The sequence below is a fragment of the Hoplias malabaricus genome, chromosome 1, assembly GCF_029633855.1.
Source record: "Hoplias malabaricus isolate fHopMal1 chromosome 1, fHopMal1.hap1, whole genome shotgun sequence".
In the NCBI taxonomy this organism is placed as follows: Eukaryota; Metazoa; Chordata; class Actinopteri; order Characiformes; family Erythrinidae; genus Hoplias; species Hoplias malabaricus.
In genome coordinates this window covers 60,588,450-60,609,970 of record NC_089800.1, presented here as the reverse complement: position 1 = coordinate 60,609,970, position 21,521 = coordinate 60,588,450, and the positions used below count along the sequence as shown (strand labels likewise).

Sequence of the window (21,521 nt, the reverse complement as noted above, 5' to 3'; positions counted from 1 at the left end):
ATATATTTTGTAGATGTGATATTTACAATGACACAAACACAAGTGAACTTCAGGATGGCCTTATGCCGACAAAAATAAACAAACACCCCTCCTAACTGACCCACAGACAACTCTAACTTACCCAAGTGAAAACAAAAGGAAACAAAAGACAATGTCTTACCTTACTCCCTATGTATACACAAAAACACACACAAAACACACTCCCAAAACAAACGGCAGCCAACCCTACTCTGGTGAAATATATACACAGTGTTTAGAATACTTCACTAATAACAGATCTAACGTCAGTAACCAAAAGGGGCAAAAACAAACTCGTAGTCCAAGTAGAATATCACAAAGTCAAAACTAGGCAAACACACAGAATTCAATATACACAACACAAGTCACAGCACAAAACACAGCTGACTAGCAGCGTACACACAGACGTATTTATGATTCCCGCCGAGATGACGTAGAAGAAACGGTGACAGACAGAACACATGGACTGGATAGTGGACCGGACTCAGGACAATGAACAAATACACGAACTGGAATCTGGAATGAACTCTAGCAGGGTGAACAAACACAAACTGGAACAGATTGCAGAACCTAGAATTTTACAGAGATACGGAGAGAGAGAGAGAGAAAACATACACATACACAGCACAGCGTAACAGTTGCTAAAACACAGCTCGTAGGTCCTGGGATCATGGATTCACTCTTTATCTTGGGTCACTGTATTTAAGCAGTTTGGTGTGTTCTCCCTGTGTTGGCGCATGTTTCCTCCAGGTGCTCTGGTTACCTTCCACAGTCCAAAGACATATCTGTGTGTGTAGTTTGACGGGCCATGTACATTTGTCCTTAGGTGTGAGTGGGTATCTGGGTGAGTCAATGCATGAGTGTGTATGTGACATGGCTCTCTGTCCAGGGTGTGTCCCTGCCTTAATCCCAGTGGTTCTGGGTGAGAGATGAATAAATACAGACATGCTCATCTGCTTCACAGTCTAAAAGACTATTTATATCAGCAGTATTTATCCTTCTTCTTTGTATAAATCTCTCTTTCACTTTGGCACTCTCTCTGTCTCTTGCTTTCTCTGTGATTATGCTCTTTATTCTGATGCTGTGACTCAGTAAATCAGACTCTCCTCTGGAGCCAAACGGAGTCGTGGCATGCTAGCATAAATCCCTGCTTTACAAAAGCAAGTGTGCTTATAATGGATTGATTGTGCTTTTGTGGAGCAGAAAAGGAATGATCTCTTCTGCTGACAGAAAGCCACTGCTCTCCTTCTTTATTGGCCCTCTGCTGATTTATCATGCATGCAATGTGTTTCCGAGCTGAGGATTAGTTATCAAATGCTGCTCTTTTGGGGGAAAATAGTGGCAGTTCTGTTTTGTCACATAAAGCTGTATTCTCTCTAATGAGATCTGATGCTCTTTGTGCTATAGTCATTGAAATAAATGATGTAATAGAGTCTTCCAGGTTTTTTTTCTGCTGGGGTATTACTTACTAACCAGTCCTTTGTTATTGTCTTCTAAATTTGACGCTTTCCTGAATTTTGAACACCTAATGTAGCAGTGGTATTATCATTAATTCATAGATATTGCCTACAGCTAAATTCTCAATAACAAGGAGAAAAACTTTATTTAATGAGTGCATCAAGGTCACTATCAAATGAATTTGGCATCAGCCTCTTTACAGTCCCCATAGTTTTGCATATACAATGTACTGTATGTTGTGGCAGGTATTAAACTGCAGCCAGCATTGTTCTCCTTTAAAGGTAGCACTGTTCTGAGAGGTTGGTGTGACCGCTTCTTCTTCAGAAATCCCTGTCAGAAACAGCACACTATGTGTATGTGTATGTGTGTGTGTGTGTGTGTGTGTGTGTGTGTGTGTGTGTGTGTGTGTGTGTGTGTGTGTGAGAGAGAGAAAGAGAGAGAGAGAGAGAGAGAGAGAGAGAGAGAGAGAAAGAGGGGATGGATCCACAGCTACAGAAGTGGAGGCTTGGGGCATGGATGTATTCAACACTCAGAGGTGCTTGTCAGTCATTCAGGAACACACCGAGGCTTATTAGCCCACCTGCACTCAGAGAAAGAGAAAGAGAGATAGACAGAGAGAGAGAGAGAGAGAGAGAGAGAGAGATACAGAGACACAAACCACACATCACATCATAGTGTCTTTTAGTCACCTGCAAGGAACACAGAACCATCAACAAGTGTATTGTTTTTGTGTGTCTGTGTATATGTGTGTGTTAGCTCCCGCTACCCACATACGCATGCCTTAAGAAAATCTTAACAATCCTTAGTATAAAGGTGTGACAGGACCAAAAGAAAAACAACAACATGAAGAATAATCAAACCAAGAATCAAGACTAAAATAATTTCTTCTGTGTCACTCACTTGAGATGTGTGTGTGTGTGTGTGTGTGTGTGTGTGTGTGTGTGTGTGTGTGTGTGTGTGTGTGTGTGTGTGTGTGCGTGTGAGTGTGTGTGTGTGTGAGAGAGAGAGAGAGAGAGAGTTAATGAGCAGTATGGAGATCAGGGGCTGCTCTTTCCCAAATGAATAGGGAGTACAGTAGATGGGTGGATGGATGGATCGATTGGCACTCATGAGAGCAAGTGGGTTTGACTGCTGGGCTCTGAGTGTTAAAGATGGTGGGAGGAAGGGATGGGAGAGAGAGAGAGAGAGAGAGAGAGAGAGAGAGAGAGAGAGAGAGAGAGAGAGAGAGAGTTGGCATGCAGCCCGCTGCTCAGACAGCTATGTCTATGTTTGTGGTATCTCCACCCGCTCTGCTGGAAATGAAGCTGTTCATAGCCATTCTAACACTTCCTCTGACAGCCCAGGATGATGTAAGACAAGGGAACAGGGAACACTTACTCTCATATCACACACACACCATTTTAAGATGCTATTTTAAATAAACCATGTAACTACAAAAATAATTTTTATACATGAGTAAGGAATTTAGCTTAACTTTTATATATGTTAATGTCACTACATTTTACTTTATTGATTTATACCTTGTAAAATAAGTGCAGCAGGTGTTTTTTCAAATGAACAAAGAAATGATTTATGCTAACAAAGTTAGCTACAATAAGTACTAACTAAATTGCTAACAAAATTAGCCATATGATAGCTTCTGGCAGATACATTTGATTTGTTTTCACATTGTTATATTGTGTTGCTCAATAAAATGAATCTGGTGAAAAGATATTTTTCAAAATGAATGTTCAAAGATAATTATATTTGTCATATCTTCAACTAAATGGCAAATGTGAGAGGGAGGTTTATTTCATACATTCTTTCCTGACTCAGTTCACTGCTTATGTTAGGAATGCACGATATAAGGACTCGATATCTGCCACGATATTAACAAAACAGGCTTCATCAGATATCAGATTATTAGGCCAATTTATGGGACAGATCCATTTAATGTAATTTGTTTGCGATGTGCGCTATGCCATAAGTCAGCATATGCCAATAGACTTACGGCAGGATTTCACATTCAGTGTGAAATCCCTCCATGTGCAGTGTGTCCAAAACATATGTTTTGATGGTAGCACTTAGCACTGCAAAATACAACAAATTTAATTAAGCATTTTCAAAAGTACCCCGCTAAACACTGATTTCCTAGCATTACAGTCAGACAAAAAGGAAATAACAGGGAAAATTATGTTGGTGTTTGAAAATGAAGGTCATCTGTCACCTGTTTCAACATCTGGAACTAAGGTTTCATTTATTGTTACAAAATAATTTTCAGAGACAGCTCTGCCATCAGTGGTATCAGACTAGTCAAAGCCAAGTCAACAGACGCACAAAGTTTATGTATCTGTATAGAAATGGAAAAGTCATATCGGTGCATCCCTAGTTTACGCTTCATAAATCCCATTACCTCAAAAGTTTTGGGCCTTGCTGAGGGTGCTCAGTATGTTTTTATCCAGACTGAAGCACTGAATCACAGAGTATACACTTATATCCTCGTCGTTCTACTGTGGATGAGAGCAAAATGGCGTTAACTTGTTCATGCCATTGGCGAATAAATGAGTAACAAGCAGTTTACGTTACACATACGAATGGCCATGACATTTTTAAAGGCATTCCCCAAACTAACTAATTACGATATTATCCACAGGATTAAAGGTACTGTTTACAGAGGCAGGTGGGCTATGAGAACCCGAATGTCTAATTGACAGGGACTCGTATTCAGAAAAGAGTTGAGTAGCGAGGTCCTGGGTTCTGACAAATATTTCAAGCTTGTGTGTGTGTGTTATAGAGAGTTCAGTGACTGTATCATCTCCTGTATTGGGCTCTTGTATGTCTGGATCTTTATAATTTCCCTCAAGGTGCCCTGCTGCCAGGAGCAGTCTTCCAGCATAAATCACAATAGTCACTCAGCCAGCAGCAGCAGAACAGCGTCCTTCTGCCCGAGCCTCTGCAATGGGGAACTAAGGACACTCACACACACACACACACAGTGGGTCTGACTGGGCAGCGCAGCACACTCACACACAGATCAGAAGCATGCACTAACTCGGCTTGGCACCCCGGCCGGATTAATGAACGTTAAAGGAGCAGCAGGATACCTCTCCATGTACAAACACACTTTAACCAAATAAACCCTGATAGGTTGCCCTCGCGTTAGCCCATTAGCTCTTACTGATAAACTGTGGGCTCGTACACTGTGAGTTTGTGTTAAATAGAGCAGATCACTGGACCACATCACACACTGCTCTGGAACACAATGAAGCAGCAAGAGCAGAGCAGGGTTTTAGCACAGGTTCCCAATGTGTACTGAACAGATTTCAGTTTGTGTTGCTCAGATGTCACTGGTTGATTCTACTTTAGGTGGAAATAGCATTAGCAAAAACATAAACAGGGTACTTCTGGTCCAGATAAAAATGAGAAGACATTATATACACATTATTATACATTGACCATTAAAGATTTCCTTTTTCTTTTGTGTTGCCGCCTTTGAGAGAGTGTTTCTGGAATTCTGGCTCTGCCTGTTGAGGCTGTTGTTTCAAATGGTCAACTGTAACATTAGCAAGAGACGGAATTGACTGTTTATTTAAACATTGCTTGACGTTAGTGGCTCAGCTGTTTAGTCAGGCTTGAATTTAGATAAAATGCTGACACCCTACGTACTTGTTTTGTAAGCACTGAGGGCGCTTTCTCTCTTCTCTCCTTTTTTCTCTCTCTCACTGAGCACTTTCATTGTGTCAGAAACTCATGAGTGTGACTGTGTGACTTGCTCTAGGTGAGACCATCTGCCTGGCAAATAATTGATTGAGTGAATGAATAAATGAATATGTTTACTGGTAATTATATACACTCCTCTCCAAATGTGTGTATCTCTGTGTCCACTTATTCTTCTAAGTCTCTTTTGATTTTCATCACAATATATGGAGTATTTTAACAGATTCTCACGTAAACAGACTATCAGAAGCACACAGGCCAAACTCATGTAGTCACTTATTAATTAAGAACCAAAAATATAATCACTGCGCAATTGAGAAAGCATCTAATGCTATAGGGAACAGAAGTTCACAAATTGATTGATTGACAGATTGATTGATTGATTGACTGTCATTGTATATTTTGCTGCGTCAGTGTGCAGCTCAGCCCAGCACATGATGGAGTTAACAGGCTGTTGTGAGTGTACACCTCCTGAAACAGTCAGAAGGCTGCAGTAAGTGCTGGCTACGTTCGGCAATGCTATGTTCAGTGAAACATGGCACTGGCAGGGCCCTGCTGCACATCGTCCCGCCATGTTAGAAAATACTGCTGCAGAAACAGTGATATGTAAATACACAGAGGCGTGTCCAATAAACAGTCAAATGTAAATGTATGTAAATGCATGCTGTAGGCCTGTGTTTGTCTTAGAGGATGGAGACAGGAAGTGGGGACATGCTCTCTCTGCCGGTTGTGTTCACTGACAGAGCACAGACTTATTCAATGCTAGCCAAGCTTTTTAAATCACCTAACATTTGTTAATATGCAACAGTGAAATAGTGCCGTTTATAACTTACAAATATAGATAGAATGATTTGCACAAAGGGAAAAAAAAACTTTTTTTAACTGGAACAAAGCTCACATGGAATCTAGATGGAGAAGGCAGCCTCAAACACTAAAATAATAATATTTACTATGAAAATAACAACTAAAACTCCAGGGACCATGTATTTTGTTTGTTTTCTCCACAGTCATTAGTAATCACCAGTTACACCCAGTAGCTCACTAGTATACTACCCCAATCACACACAAAATTCCACCAGCCTGGGAAGCTGAGGGCGAGCACGTACGCCCTCCTGTGAAGCCAGCCACCGCTGTTTATACTGCTGCTGTGCTGTCTTGGACTCTAGCCTTTTGATTTTCTTTTTCTATCTAAAACTGATGTTGTGAAAACCTACAAACATACGTCCTTCCCAACTGAAAAGTGAATGCCAAAAATAACCTTTAAGGCACAGAGTTGTACCACCTTAGATCAGTTCTGCATTTTAACTGTCCATTTACACTGTTTTTGCCGGCCAAAAATGTACAGTAGCTTACATTCTGCCAGTGTATTTTGTCTCTAATTTGTTGACAGCTCCGTTATTTCACTGTGCTTTTTAAACTTTGCCTTTGGAGCGGGCGGAGAGTGGATGACCGAGGGGTTTGCCGTGTTGTAATACTGAAAGGCAGTGAACTTTGTGCAGCGCTCCATGAAACAGTTGTTTTCCTTTTTCAATGAGAGGAACTATACGAGGTGGAAATTAAATGTTTTTGGTCTTCCGCACGTCACATAACGTAGCCTCTCTTGAAGGGCCCAGCCTAGAGAAGGATCATAAAATGCACCGGAGGGTTCTGTAGTGGGCTGAGTAGCTCCAAGATATGTATGTATGTGTATGTTTGTGAGTGTGCGTGTGTGTGTGTGTGTGTGTGTGTGTGTGTGCGCACTCTTCCCTCCTGTTCAATAATTCATCAATTCAGCGCAGCGGGGAACAGACATAGATTTATGGCCTGTGATTGTGCAATGTCTGGATTTATCAGGACCATGGAGAGAAAATTGACCACAACTACAAAAGGCCATTTCTGCTTGTATTTGATCAGCATGAGAACTCATCAGAACCAGGGGCAGAGGGGAGGAGAGAGAGAGAGAGAGGGAGAGAGAGAGAGAGAGAGAGAGAGAGAGAGAGAGAGAGAGAGAGAGAGAATAGTGGGATGGTGCCAACAGGAAGAAGGGGTTTGTGAAGGTTTCATTAAGGGATCATGGTGGCCCCCTGGTGTTTCCCATCTTCATACTCGTCCATCCTCTGCCCTAGACCCCCGCCTCTGTTTCTCTGTCTCTCCGATTAATATGAAACTGTTACGAGAAAATGAGAGTTTATTGATTTGTTTTAAGGCATGCATGTTTCTAGAAAGAGAGAGAGCGAGAGATTCAGATGCACAGAGAACAGATAAGTGATTCCAATAAAAGGGACAGAGGACAGAGGGAGTGAGTGAGTGAGTGAGTGAGTGAGTGAGTGAAAAAGTAACAAGAGCAAGAGAATTATACTGAAAGTGAAATAGATGTAAGAAGGAAAGGAGTGAGCGAGAGAGAGAGAAAGAAAGAGAGAGAGAACATTGGCTCAGGGATGTTTAATCTCTTCCACAGGAGACTAATAGGAGCCGTTTGGCATGTGTTTTATTTGGGTGGTGATTTAATTTGGGTGGGCTATGGGGGGAGAAGTGGGGGCTTAAAGAATGGACAATAACAATAGTGACGCTCTCTGGCGAGAGAGGGCTGCTGAAATCCTAGATTACACCTACACCCATGACACTTCCCCCTCATGGAGAGGCAGTGGGATGTGACCGCGCGGACACAGGGGTTATTGCCTGGACAGATTTCTCCCTGAGTTGATTTTCATTTTCTTGATTTTCAAAGTGGTCAGTGATCTGTAACCAGCCCCTACAGTGGGCAGAGGAGGTGGGGGCTGGAGAGCAGTGGACAGAGGTTAGACCAGTCCACGAATTGGGAATTGTGGCTCAAACCCCTCTCTCTCTCTCTCTCTCTCTCTCTCTCTCTCTCTCTCTCTCAGTCTGTCACACCACTTGTATTCACCCTTTTTCATTTGTCCCCTTCTATCTCCTGCTCACTTTCATTTCATTCTGTCCTTTCTCTTTTTTCCTCTCACTCACTCGCTCTTTCACCACGCTTTCTTCATCTGTCTCTCTCTTTCTCTTTCTTTCCCTCGCTCCCTTTCTATCTCCAATTCTCTTTCCCTCTGTCTCTCTTTACCTTTCTCTTTTATTTCATTCTGCCCCTCTCTCACTCTCCTAGTCACTCACTCATTGGCTTTCGCTCTACATTGTCTTTCTCTACACTTTTTTCCCCAGCCGTGAGCTTTTTGATTTAATGCTGCGAGGGTTGTAAATGTGTGTATTACTGTTAAGTGTGTGTTGAGTGTGTGGAAGTACTGAATGTACCTGTGTTTAAAAAAAATCTATGGTAATGATTTTAATAACCGTTTCCTCTGTTGTGTTTTGCTCTGGCCATGAGGGTATGGCGGTTTTATTATATATATCATTTTGCTATTGATAAAATATTTGGTCTTGAAGCTGCTCAGAAGTGTCAAGTGCTGTCTTTGTTCTGTGGATTAAGTAGCTGGCTTGCCGAGTTGGCCAATTGTGCTCTCCTTTGTGAGCTGGCTTTTGGTCTTTGCTGTCACGAGTTCTGAAGGTTGAAGAGAAAAGCGGTGTCAGGAAGCTGATTGGTAGCACAGAATTTCTAAGACAATCTGAATCTCATATTCAGCTACTTTGCCACAGTGGATTAAGATGATCTAAGAGGGCTTTGTGGGGCTCGATAAAAATCAGGCGCACTGGAGAGAGGAGTACCAGGAGAAATTTTACCCTTTTTGTCCTTCGAAGTTAATTGTTAAAGTTATTTCCCCCCTCTTCGCTGTTGTCTCTGCTTTGCCAGAAAAAGGGAGCCCTGATGTCCATGAATGTAATTTCCCTCTTGTGAGGCACATGACATTACACCTATAAACACACACACACACACACACACACACACACATCAGAACTTCACTGAACCTGCACATACACTGGCTTTAAACACAATAACATGCTTCTCATTTTGAGAATGAAAACCGAAGTTGCTGTGATGACAACAGTACTTTAGTTTAATGTGGTCCATTTTCATTGATTCAGTGATTGACTGCTACATTGATGGATGCTATTGTGTGGTTGATGGGTCTATAATGGCTACTATGCATTGCCTTAGGCTAGTGTTTGCCACAGCAGCTGAGTGAATGCAGCAGGCCTGAGCCTCTATAGCTCTTGATGCCTTCCATTTTTCGTGAAGTGACAGGCTTTAGTTGGGCAGTGGAGATTAAGGCCTTGTGGAGAAGTGGCACAATGCAGCATTAATACGGGAGAGAGAGAGAGAGAGTAGGAAAAAGCAAAATGCTCCTTCAGTAAATCTCAGCCTGTCTGTCTGTCACTGGCCAGTTAAAGGTTACTGTAATCTGAGCCATGTAACACTCGAGTGGACCAGAGAATGCTCTCCCCAGTTAATAGCACGACTGTGATAGATATAGCCTGGGCCAGGCAATACAGTAGCTAAGAGCAGAGAATAGAATGACTTAGCTCCAAACTTCATCTAGAGCTATTGGAGGAGCACAGAAAAGAGAGCGCACACACACACACACACTAGAAAACGTTCCTTAAATGGTTCTTGCCTTGGATGTAATGTTCAAGGAAAGTTTTTAACTGGTTAGAACCTTTACATTAAGGTGACGATAAGGTTTTTCACACTGACAAACATTTTCTTATTATTCATTATCATCCCTCCAGATGTTTATAAGGGAGTCAGAAGTAGCTCCTACAAATGTTTTTGGATTTGTAACAATGCACATATTTTCAGATGCAACCTACAATTAAAAATCCAGGTGATTAAAAAATTAAAAAATTACAGGTGAAAAAGACTTTCCGAAAAAGACTTTGTCAAAGGGGCGGCACGGTGGCGCAACAGGTAGTGTCGCAGTCACACAGCTCCAGGGGCCTGGAGGTTGTGGGTTCGCTTCCCGCTCCGGGTGACTGTCTGTGAGGAGTTGGTGTGTTCTCCCCGTGTCCGCGTGGGTTTCCTCCGGGTGCTCCGGTTTCCTCCCACAGTCCAAAAACACACGTTGCAGGTGGATTGGCGACTCGAAAGTGTCCGTAGGTGTGAGTGTGTGAGTGAATGTGTGTGTGTCTGTGTTGCCCTGTGAAGGACTGGCGTCCCCTCCAGGGTGTATTCCCGCCTTGCGCCCGATGATTCCAGGTAGGCTCTGGACCCCCCGCGACCCTAAATTGGATAAGCGGTTACAGATAATGGATGGATGGACTTTGTCAAAGCATGTGTGTGCAGCACAAGCCCAATCCCCACTCTGCCCACTCATCTTCATTAGTGCTTAGACTTGATCAGAACATGAACACAGGATCACAGAGTCTGAGCACTGAATATTTCCATAAGTTCAGCACTGCCTGACTGTGAGTGAGTGAGTGAGTGAGTGAGTGAGAGAGAGAGATAAAAATTCCTCAGTGTTTACATCAACTGCTATTCTCAGTGAATTCCTGAACTTCACATATAACAGAAGTCAAACGGGCCTTTCATTTCTACTTCATCAACACTTATACGTTTACGTCAGTGTTTTACATAATAGTCCTTTAAGAATGAACCACCTCATTTTCCACCTCGTTCAAGCCAATGATTATTTTGCCATATTTAAGCATGTTTTCCTAATTCTAGCACATTTAAATTAGCATAAATGTAGTGGATGGAACCCTCACGCACTGTTTGTAAGATGAGGGTTTTTTTAAATGATACAGTATCAGGATGATTACATCCTTAACGCTCACATGCTTTGCACAGTGTGTCTATTTGAACTGTGAAATTAGAAGACCTTGTCGTTTTGGCTGACAAATACTATTCCTCAACCCTGATCTTGGCAGCCAGCACATCATCCATCTCTTTCATGCCATGAAGTCAGTCTGCCGTCCATGGAAAGTTTCCAGAAGCTTTTAGACTTTTTTTTCCCCTTTTCAGTTCCTGAAAGCATTTGGTTATTAGGAGAAATGAAGTAAGGCTTTGCCGACATCATTCTCATTCCTGGCAGTCTGCTTTTTATCATAAGGCAGATAGTCATTAATTTACAGAATCAACGCTGGGAACATCTTTTGTGATCTCATATTAAATTTTCCCCCCGAATCCACCCCTTGGCAAAAATTACTCACATCGTTAAAAAATATTTAATTAGGCTGCAGTTTATCCGCGGCTCGCTGGGGAGAGGGGATTTGCATGAGGCAGGTCGCCCGGGCGCTGGTGAGGGAGATTGGATGTGAGTGGGGTTCAGGGGTCACTCACTTTGCCAAGGACTCCCATTTGCCAAGGTCAGCAGGTAGAGAGGTGCTCCCCTGGGTCTGCACTCAGAGAAGACAGCTCCAATTGGCCCTTAATTATGCCCTTCCTTTAAGCCACTGCTGGCTTTTGTTTTAAAGAGGGTCTCTCTCTCTCTCTCTCTCTCTCTCTCTCTCTCTCTCTCTCTCTACCTTTCTTCAATCCATGAATTTCTTCACTTTTAATTTATTCTTTGTCAAAATTATGACTAACTGAATACATTTTAAACACATTTCATTAACATTGCTTTGTATATATAAAATCTTTTATTACAGTAGTAGCAGTAATAACCAATTTGGTCTTCAACACAGAAATCATATTTGATTGCAGCTCCACAGGTCATGGTTTATTCTAATGGTTTAGGAGGGGTTTATGAGGATTCCTTGTCTATAGACCTCTCACACAGACCAGTTGCTTATGATCTCTCCTGTAGTGAGAGCACATTCACCAAAACCTCATAAAGAATATGAGATGTATGTATATGTCCATCAGGATTACTGTACGTTACTGCTCCCAGTTTCATTCTCTGAACAACTGAAATTCCCTTTTCTGCTATGTATCTTTATGCAAAATGTTTTTAATTGAAAGTTATGTAATATGTACCATTTACACTACAATAATTATATGCTTCATATACTGTGCTATTTAGATTTAGTGTTAAATGCAGTAATTAATTCTGAACCCTCAAGCCAACATCGGTATTTGATTAATACTTGTTAAAATCCTTCAAATGTTTTAGGAAAGTTTTATTCCCCCCTTGGTGTACACTTACTATAATCCACAACCCTAGAGGTATTATGTTTATTTTGTTTAAATGCTTTCTCAAATGACCAACCCTATTATTTTACATGCAGCTGCTACTAAACAGGTTTTTAAAGGGAATTAATTAAATCAAAATACTTGCTTTAAAATTAAGCGATAATGTAAAATAAAATAAAGTATTATTTGTTCAGTGTAAATTAGTGGTTGAATGAAAATATGTGTGAAAATCTGTGCTGGACCTAGTTTTTAAACACTGGGTCGCTGCTGCACAGTTTATGTTGGTCATCCTCTGGTCCATCCAACAAACACAATGAGCACTGAGAAATAGGTGTACTGATTAAATATGGCAAAATCAAGAATGGAGGAAAACAAGAACCAAGCAAAAATGGCTAAAAAGCTAGAGCTTCTCCTTGCTCCTTACTCCTGGATTCTCAGGTGTGGTGACCCGTTCTCATTCAAAAGATCCAGCTGTTCTAAACAGAGCTGAATAGGAGAAGGAGAATGGTGCTGTGGTGCTTGATCCATAAAACACCAGAACGTGTGTAAACTTGTAAACATAATTGTGCACTCAGTGTCTACATCACTAGTAGTTTTGATAGTGTCTACATCCCTAGTAATTATAACAGTGTCTACATCACTACAGTGTGTGCAGAATTATTAGGCAAATGAGTATTTTGATCACCTCATCCTTTTTATACATGTTGTCCTACTCCAAGCTGTATAGGCCTGAAAGCCAACTACCAATTAAGTAAATCAGGTGATGTGCATCTCTGTAATGAGAAGGGTGGTCTAATGACATCAGCACCCTATATGAGGTGTGCGTAATTATTAGGCAACTTCCTTTCCTTTGGCAAATTGGGTCAGAAGAGAGCTTTGACTGACTTTTATCGTTCAAGAAAAACATGATTTTCATGCAGGACAATGCTCCATCACATGCATACAAATACTCCACAGTGTGTCTGGCCAGTAAAGGTCTAAAAGAAGAAAAAATAATGACATGGCCCCCTTGTTCACCTGATCTGAACCCCATAGAGAACCTGTGGTCCCTCATAAAATGTGAGGGAAAATAGTACACCTCTCTGAACCGTGTCTGGGAGGCTGTGGTGGCTGCTGCACGCAATGTTGATCGCAAACAGATCAAGCAACTGACAGAATCTATGGATGGAAGGCTTTTGAGTGTCATCGTAAAGAAAGGCTATATTGGTCACTGATTTGTTTTTGGTTTTGTTTTTGAATGTCAGAAATGTTTATTTCTAAATGTTGTGTTGTTATATTGGTTTACCTGGTGAAAATAAACAAGTGAGGTGGGTATAAATTTGGTTTTTATTAAATTGCCTAATAATTCTGCACAGTAATAGTTACCTGCACAAACAGATATCCTCCTAAGATAAGCCAAATCTAAAAAAAAAAACACTCTAACTTCCAAAAATATTAAGCTTTGATATGTATGAGTCTTTTGGGTTGATTGAGAACAAAGTTGTTGTTCAATAATAAAAAGAATCTTCTCAAATACAACTTGCCTAATAATTCTGCACACACTGTAGTTGTAGTTTAAGAGGGCCTACATCATTAGAAGTTAAATGTTGGTTGCATGTATAGTTAATGTGTATGTTAATTTCAAGTCTACTGTGCAAAAAGCATTGGCCATAGAAATGACACTCTAACATTTATTAGGACAGAGTATAAAATATTTGAATCTGTTTTTGAATCAAGGCTTTTTTTGGAAGAGTCTAAGATGTAGACACCATTCCAAGATTTACACTCTGTTTTATAGCGTAAAACCCGACGGGTGGTTTCTCAGACAGGGATTAGGCCTAGTCCTGGAACACAAAGCATTTTAAATTGTGATGTTCTTATTGAACGGAAAATACATTCCAGGACTAAGCTTAAGCAAAGCAGTCCTAAGGCACAGAGCATGGTCAGCTATGAGCAGTGAGTGATGTTTGAGAGTGGGTCTCTGTTTGTGTCGTCAGTTTGGTTCTCTCCATCTGGTTGAACATGGTCCGTGGGCGTCTCGTCTTGCACTGTGGGTTTTGATTGTGTGTTTGCACATGCTGCCACCACCAAATGTTCCTGGACCGCGGGCAGGTTAAGAGTGTGTGAGGGGGGAGGAGAGAGTAATTGTGTCATAATGAGGAGGATGAGGTCTGGCAGGCTCCCATGGCTCTTCAGCAGGGTTCAGTGACACTTGACAAAAGCTCCCTGAGGCTGCAGAGCTGGGGCACGTGAGGCCGGCCAGCAACAAGAGGAACTATTGCTAGTGTTTCAGACGAGACACGGTGAGGATGAAAGGGGGGGCTGCTATCTCCAAATCGCCTCAGTCATTAACCACAGAAGGATGGAGAAAGCAGGGAGAGAGGAGGGGGAAAAAGCAAACAGGAAGGAAGCTGTCTATCATGTGATGAAATTTGACAGTAGGGATTATGGCTTTGATGGAGCAGAACAGTTAATAGCGGATAGCTGACATTTCTGAAACCCTGCTAATTAAGGGCCTCCTTTTTTTAAAGCCAAGCGTAAAGTCTCTCTCTCTCGCTCTCTCCCTTCATGTTTGGAGAATCAGGTGTTTTCATTAATACGTGCCAGTCAGTCTTAATAAGCTGGAGGAAGGTGGGGGGTTGTGGCTTTTATTGAGTGACCTTCTACAGAATAAACGTGTTGCTGAGGGCACTGGCCTTGCCCCTTTCTCCAGCGAGATCCACTTCATTTACAATGCAAAAGCTCCAGCCGTAATCCAAGTGTCCTTTCTGCAATCACAGAGTATAATCTGCTGCTCTCTTGTAGCGCACAACACTGGTACTTTACCGCATCCGCCCACTGCACAATGAATATTAGCGCTGATATTATTTTCCCCAGCATTGTTCCCCCTCCATCTCCTCATCACCACGAATGAAGCCGGACGAGTGCTTTGTCGAAGCACTTGTGTCGAAAAGTGGGCTCATTCTAATACAGTTAAAATAGTCGACGGAGCCGTGTTCATGAATTATAATAGATACAAAAGGTTTGTCCGTGCCAGGCCTGGAAAAGAGAGATAGCTTTGGCATTTCATCTCCATTCCGAAATAGATTTTTTAAAGCACTCGGTGTAATGTATTCAGTGCACTGTCATTCTCGCACCGACACACTGTCATCTCTCTTATTATTCAACTTTAATCCAATTACTCATTTGAATCGCTATCATTCCTCCCATCGTCATAATCCATGCTGCTGTTTGGCTCTCAAGGTTAAACAAGTTGTAAAATGCCTCTCTCCTCTTTCTGAGGGGTCCTCGCTCTGCCTTTTGTTTGAATGGAGCTCTGAGCGTTTGTAAGCTACACAAAAATCCTGGCCCCACCTCATCAGTTCTTCAAAAAGAATCCTCAATCTGCAGCTCTCCCGTTCATCGGATGCAGGGAAAATGCCAGCCTTCCAGAGAAAAATCCAGAATGTCTTAGTGATAATGTTCATGCTTTGATGCCTAGAAAAAAAGTAAAACTGTTCTGTGAGATATATATAGTGCCAGGTTTCTCTCCTCTTCGGTTGCAGTAGGGGTTGTGCTGTGAGACGATGAATGAAGCGAGGCAGAGCATGTAAGCTGATTGAGACCTGTGCAGTCCTGCAGTTTGCTAAAGACAGCATTGCAGATGATTTGGGGTGGCTTTTGTTTACACTCTTCCCATATTAATTAAACACATCACACCAGTTCTCAGAGCCCTCTAGAGGTAGACCTTAGCTTCTAAAACTATAGAAAAAAGACTTTAAGGACCGCAACTACCATTTGCAACTGGAGGAATGATTGGGGGAATGAGGTCTCATTCCAAGAGAGCAAAAATGACAGAAGTCTCCTCAGCACAGTCTCCTCCGCAGATCCACAGCTGATGTTCCCTTGAGCTGCTGTGGGAAATCTGTGTGTGTGTGTGTGTGTGTGTGTGTGTGTGTGTGTGTGTGTGTGTGTGTGTGTGTGTGTGTGTGTGGGTGGGTGGGCGGGTGTGGATATGTACTTGTTCACTATTTATATCAAAATAAGCTTTTAATCAATAATTTATTTAATATTGTGACAAACCAGTGGAAATGGGATATCAACAAACTTGAATTGTGCTGGCAGTAAGGAGTGTTGAGCAGGTGTGTGTGTGTGTGTGTCTGTGTGCAGGGGATGAGAGAGGGGGAACAGAGGGAACTCCCCCTCATAGCTGCTCTCTTAAATGTTTAATCTTCCACACATTCACTCCCCACTTTCCACGGGGTCAGCAAAACATCCCAGCAACATCTAGTCTGTCTACTGTATTTGCACTCCACTACACTGTGTTTTACATTACAATGTCCTGTTAATTGTCTTTAGGCTCTCTAGTCTAAAACTGTTTATATTCAGGACCTGATTCACATTTAATGGCAATAATTAGCTTAAAGATTTTTTTATTATGCTATATTGTGTTGTTGTATTTCCAGCTCTATTTCCTGTGCTTGGGCACACATGCCGCAACTCTAAGTTGCCATGCCTTCTTTTCGGTGCACATTGTTTCAGCTTGAAACAGTCATTTCTGAAGGGCCTGATAGCTTTGAGGGATTGGACGTTAAAGGGATTATTCTCATGTAATCCTAACGTCCCTGCAGACTGAGACCTGATCACCATGCAGAGCGGGCCAAGCACTATTGAAAGAGCTGAGAGATGGAACAATGGGATATTTAAGACATGTAGGACCATGCCAGTGCCAGGGATGCTTTAACTGCCTGCTGCTTCTACTTGTCATCCCTAATTAACAACAGTAAACCCTTTCCCTCCGCTCACCACTACACCTGTTTACTGCTTCTACCTTCAGTATTCCTTTCAACTGTAAGCTCCTAATCCTAATATGCCATGCTCAGGACCCACAGTAGCTTGGCTGACATGATTTGTTTGGTGTGTGTTCTCAAGAGAAAACAGAAAGGGTTATATGAGCTCTCTTAAAGTCTTTTCAAAAATACAATAACGGAACACTGAACAAGTGGTACTTGGACCAAGGGCCTGATCAGTTCCAACTGTTTGTGACACAGATTTAAAATAGTTGACATTTTGATAGCTTTGGATACATTCAGTAGGTTTGGGTGCATTGTACATGTTTTGTCATTGCAATTTTGATAAGGGTTTTTTTTGTTCAATTTATCAATACAAAGGGTGAGACTGTGCTGTAAGTTAGTAGGGGATGGTTAGTCCTGTAATTGCTTATATAAAAGCTGGAAGAAATAGATCAAATAGAGTGGTTCTCCTTGCATCATCTAATCTCTCTCTCTCTCTCTCTCTCTCTCTCTCTCTCTCTCTCTCTCTCTCTCTCTCTCTCTCTCCCTCTCCCTCTCTCTCTCTCTCCCTCTCTCCCTCTCTGTGCAGGTGGAGTTGACGGGCAGCAGTGTGTTTGATTATGTTCACCCGGGTGATCAGGTGGAGATGGCGGAGCAACTGGGAATGAAGCTTCCTCCAGGCCGGGGACTGCTGTCTCAGGGGGGCGGGACTGAGGATGGGGCAAGCTCCGCCTCCTCCTCCTCCCACTCCGAAACCCCAGAGCCAGGTAAGAGCCCCACTGCTGTTATCTTTATCTGATTAGGTGCACAATTATTCTGGGTGAATCTGAAGTGCAAATACAGAAGTGAAGCAGGTGTTATTTCTGTGTGTGTGTGTGTGTGTGTGTGTGTGTGTGTGTGTGTGTGTGTGCGTGTGTGTGTGTGTATATGTGTGTGTGGTTCAAATCTCAGAGTAATTGAACATAAAAATTAGAACTATATCTTTATGCTTCTCTGCACAGTGCTGTTGAAAATGTAAAGAGTGACAAGATTTGTTTACATTTCTTTAATTCGTATCTAGCTGCAGTAATATATAGGACATTGGGGAAAAAACCAAAACATAAAATGACTACAAGACACTGGTCTGAAGAGCGAATTATAGTGGAGCAAAAGTTGATTGCAGATTTTCAATAGGCTTGTCAAACCATGCTTTAGGCCATGCGGCCTATATATAAATATTCAAGCCTTTCATATTCCCGACAGTTTTACTAGTGCTGCTGAATTCACTTGTCAAGAGTTTCAGTGTAAGCTGATCACGGTAAGTGTTACAAATGTAATTCACAATTTTGCGTCAGCTGAAAGGCTTTTATCCTTTCATCCATTATTATTGAGCCTTATAATTGAGCTACTGTCTTGCGTCGTGAGTGTGTCATATATCACATTTGATTAAAAAAGCTGTAAAAGGAAAGAAAACAGAGACGATAAAAACAAACAAATCTTCTCAAATCTGGAGTGTCTCTGTCCCTTGGCTGAGATTGTGCTTTCTGAAATCTGTGTGAAGCCATGCATTAAGGCCAGTAGCTGACTTTTTAAAAGGCTTGGCCAGAAGTGTGTGTGTGTGTGTATGTGTGTGTGTTTGACATGATACGCCTGATGAGTGTCTTCAACTCTGCCCCAAATTCTCGAGTGGGAAAAGCTGTGCCGGCTGCACTGTAACACAGGCTTTACTCTGGCCCAGAATTTAATTAGAGGAATTGTATAGAAGAAATGAAAAGAGGTGACATTCCTCATTGGAATTCCTTTCAGGGCGGTTATAGACTTTGCCTTCCAAATGTTCCCATTTTCATTGTGTTGTACTGATGATAATTTAAGTATTAGGGGAAAATCCATTTATAAATTAAACAAAATGACTTGATATCCATCAGTCCCTTAGTTCATCAAGCTGTTCAAACAGAAGGGAGATTGGCTGTTCGGCCCGGGTCTTCGGAGAGCCTCAGTAATTAGATCTGCCAAGGATTTATTCTTTGCTGATTGGGGCTTTAAATTAATTGAAGTTCCACATTTGTGGTTTTGTCCTTTTCGTGGCTTTTTTGCCAGCAGATATTTCACACTGGTGGAATGGGGATTGTGTGCATGTGTGTGTGTCTGGTGTAGGGGGTTATGTTCTGTGTAGAAGTGCTTCCCAATGTTAATTTCTTGGCGGTAGTGAGAGAAAAGCACTTTAAAGAGGAGGGGAGTAGGGTGGGTCTCTGACATTGAGATTTATTTGTGTACACAGAGCCTCATTATGGATGTGCTGTAGAATCAGACAAAGGGCACCCAACACTTCCTCTCCCCCATGCCCCTTCTTGCTTCAAAGGAAAGCATAAGCAGTAGCTAAGGTAGACCTGGAACAGCTTTTTCACCTCGTGTCACCTCCCTTTGGCTATTTTGTCCTGTGTTTTTGCCGCCTCCATCTTTGTGCTCGATGTACGATGTCACCCCTGCTCTACCTGCGTAGCTTAATTGTGTTATCAGCAGCCTCTTTAAATATCTGCCACTGCAAAACACAAGGGCTGCCACCCCCACCCCCCCTTCACTACTCCGTTTCCATCTTCTCTCTCAAGGGCACGCCACGTCCGTAATAAAGCAGTAAACGTAGCCATATTTTTCTTGAAGATTGTAATCCCGATGTTTGTCAACAGGAGTCCTTTGATGAGGATGAAAGTCAGCTCTGTTTGTGCGCTTGTAGATGCATTAATAAAAGAGAATGCTGCCAGCTTCATTTGCAATAAGATCAATTCAGAAATGCCAGCCGAAGCCTGTGACATCATGTCCAATTTAATTCAGCATAGGAGAGCTGCTAAAACATATTTGCTGCTTTTGTTGTACATATTCACAGATAGTTTATCAGTTTTATTTCATAAGTAAAATAAAATACGAATGAGTTTGGATCCAGACATGTTTAATCTGGCTTTAGAGATGATTTTTATTCATACATAACCAACACTGCAAGCATGGTCAATGCAGACTTTATGGAAAGTCACTACTGAAGGCTGATTATGTGTGATTTAAAAGAGCGCTACTGCCGACTTCCCTTTCAATCCTTTTCCGCCTGTTGGGCTGGCTGGTGGCTCACCAGGGAATAATGTATTGATTACCATCCATTTTGCTGCTTTGGAACGTACACAGGTCAGGGCATTTCTGCTCAAGCTGCTTCTGTGTATATTTGATTTCTCTTTAGTTTCGTGGTACTTGAGATCTGTCCTGAAGTTTTAGAATAACAAGTTGGCAGCACATCTCCCAAAGCCGAAAGAAGGAAAGTCAGATATTTTTCTGTGCTGTTTTATTATTCACTGAGTTCACATACGCAGCAACAGTTTGATATGTGTCTGTTTCAGTAAGACAGTGAATAATCTTAGTCATTTTATTTGACTTAAGCTTGGTCCAGGCCAGCTTTGGCCAAAGATTTAAAGATGTATTTAGAAGCACTTCAATGTGCAAAAGATCATCATTACATACATTTCATACAAGTTTTTTTTTTTTTTACGCATAAAACAGAAAATGAAACCAAAGCCTCCAACATGTATTTGCCATAAGACAATAACACAATACCCCCTAACTTTTTTTGAGACTAGTTTTCAGTCTAGCAAATAATCAGTTTGTTCATTCATTTATTTATTCATGAATTTATTCATTAACAGTAACATCATCTTATATCTAACTTTCTCTTCAATACCTTTGGAAAAATAAATAATTTGTACTTAATGGCCTGAAATTGGTTGGAATTTAAATAAATGAAGGGCACCTTTGACTTTTATTAAGTCATGCTGTTGTGTGCATTGTGTTAAAAAAGCTATTAGTCACTAATGATTCTTGTTCAAATTATGATTGAAGTCCATTATGATGACATTTAGAGGCTCAGATGTATCAGAGATTCTGTACTAAACTTACTCAAACCTGCCAGATCTCATGAGGCATGACCCGAACCTTGGAATATAAACTTGTCTGTTCAGGGACTACAAAGAAATGTATAAAACACATTTCTATACAAAGTCTTATACAGAAAAGTATATATATAATAAAAATAATAAATAATCACCCTCAAACATATTGTTTGGTCACATTTTAATAGTGAAATAACTTCCTGCTCCTGTAATAACTGTAATCCTTTCTGTTAAATGCTCGGTTTATTTAGTTTTCATCTCTTTAGATGTTATAAAGCAGAAGTGATGTGGGCAGTGTAGATGATGTATAAAGAAAGTGAATCCACATAATAAAAGCCTGGAGATGGAAAATAAGGGTGTGAATCCAGCAAAAGGAAAAAACCCACTGCAGTGCTGTATGTAGTAAATGGCGTGTGAAAGCAGTGTAGATGTGTGTCCAGGGGCTGGTGGTGTTTAGATGCTAGGCTGCTGCAGAATCCCTGGACGCTGGAACAGGGCTAGCCTTTGGACAGGGTGATCCTGACTCTCCCACAGGGTTAGACCTTTGATTTGTGTGCATCCTCCTCCAGCTTCTAACAGGTGTCTGCTGCTGAGTGTGACATTTGAAATGCAAATAGAGCTCTTTTCCACTAGGCCCCTGAATCTGGGCCTGTCAAAGCAATGTAATACCCACAAACCCAACACATACAATTACACACACACACAAACACAGCCTGAGACACATGTGTC

General features: G+C 41.6%; 1 protein-coding gene across 4 annotated transcripts in view; it reads left to right on the top strand.

Moving 5' to 3' along the window:
- LOC136695461 (neuronal PAS domain-containing protein 3) overlaps window positions 1–21,521 on the top strand; it is a 257,450-nt gene that overhangs the window by 194,483 nt on the left and 41,446 nt on the right. For all 4 annotated transcript variants that reach the window (XM_066669573.1, XM_066669565.1, XM_066669590.1 and 1 more), the window contains one exon: window positions 17,477–17,654. In XM_066669573.1, the coding sequence (XP_066525670.1) occupies window positions 17,477–17,654 (178 nt within the window). The remainder of the gene's footprint in view (window positions 1–17,476; window positions 17,655–21,521) is intronic.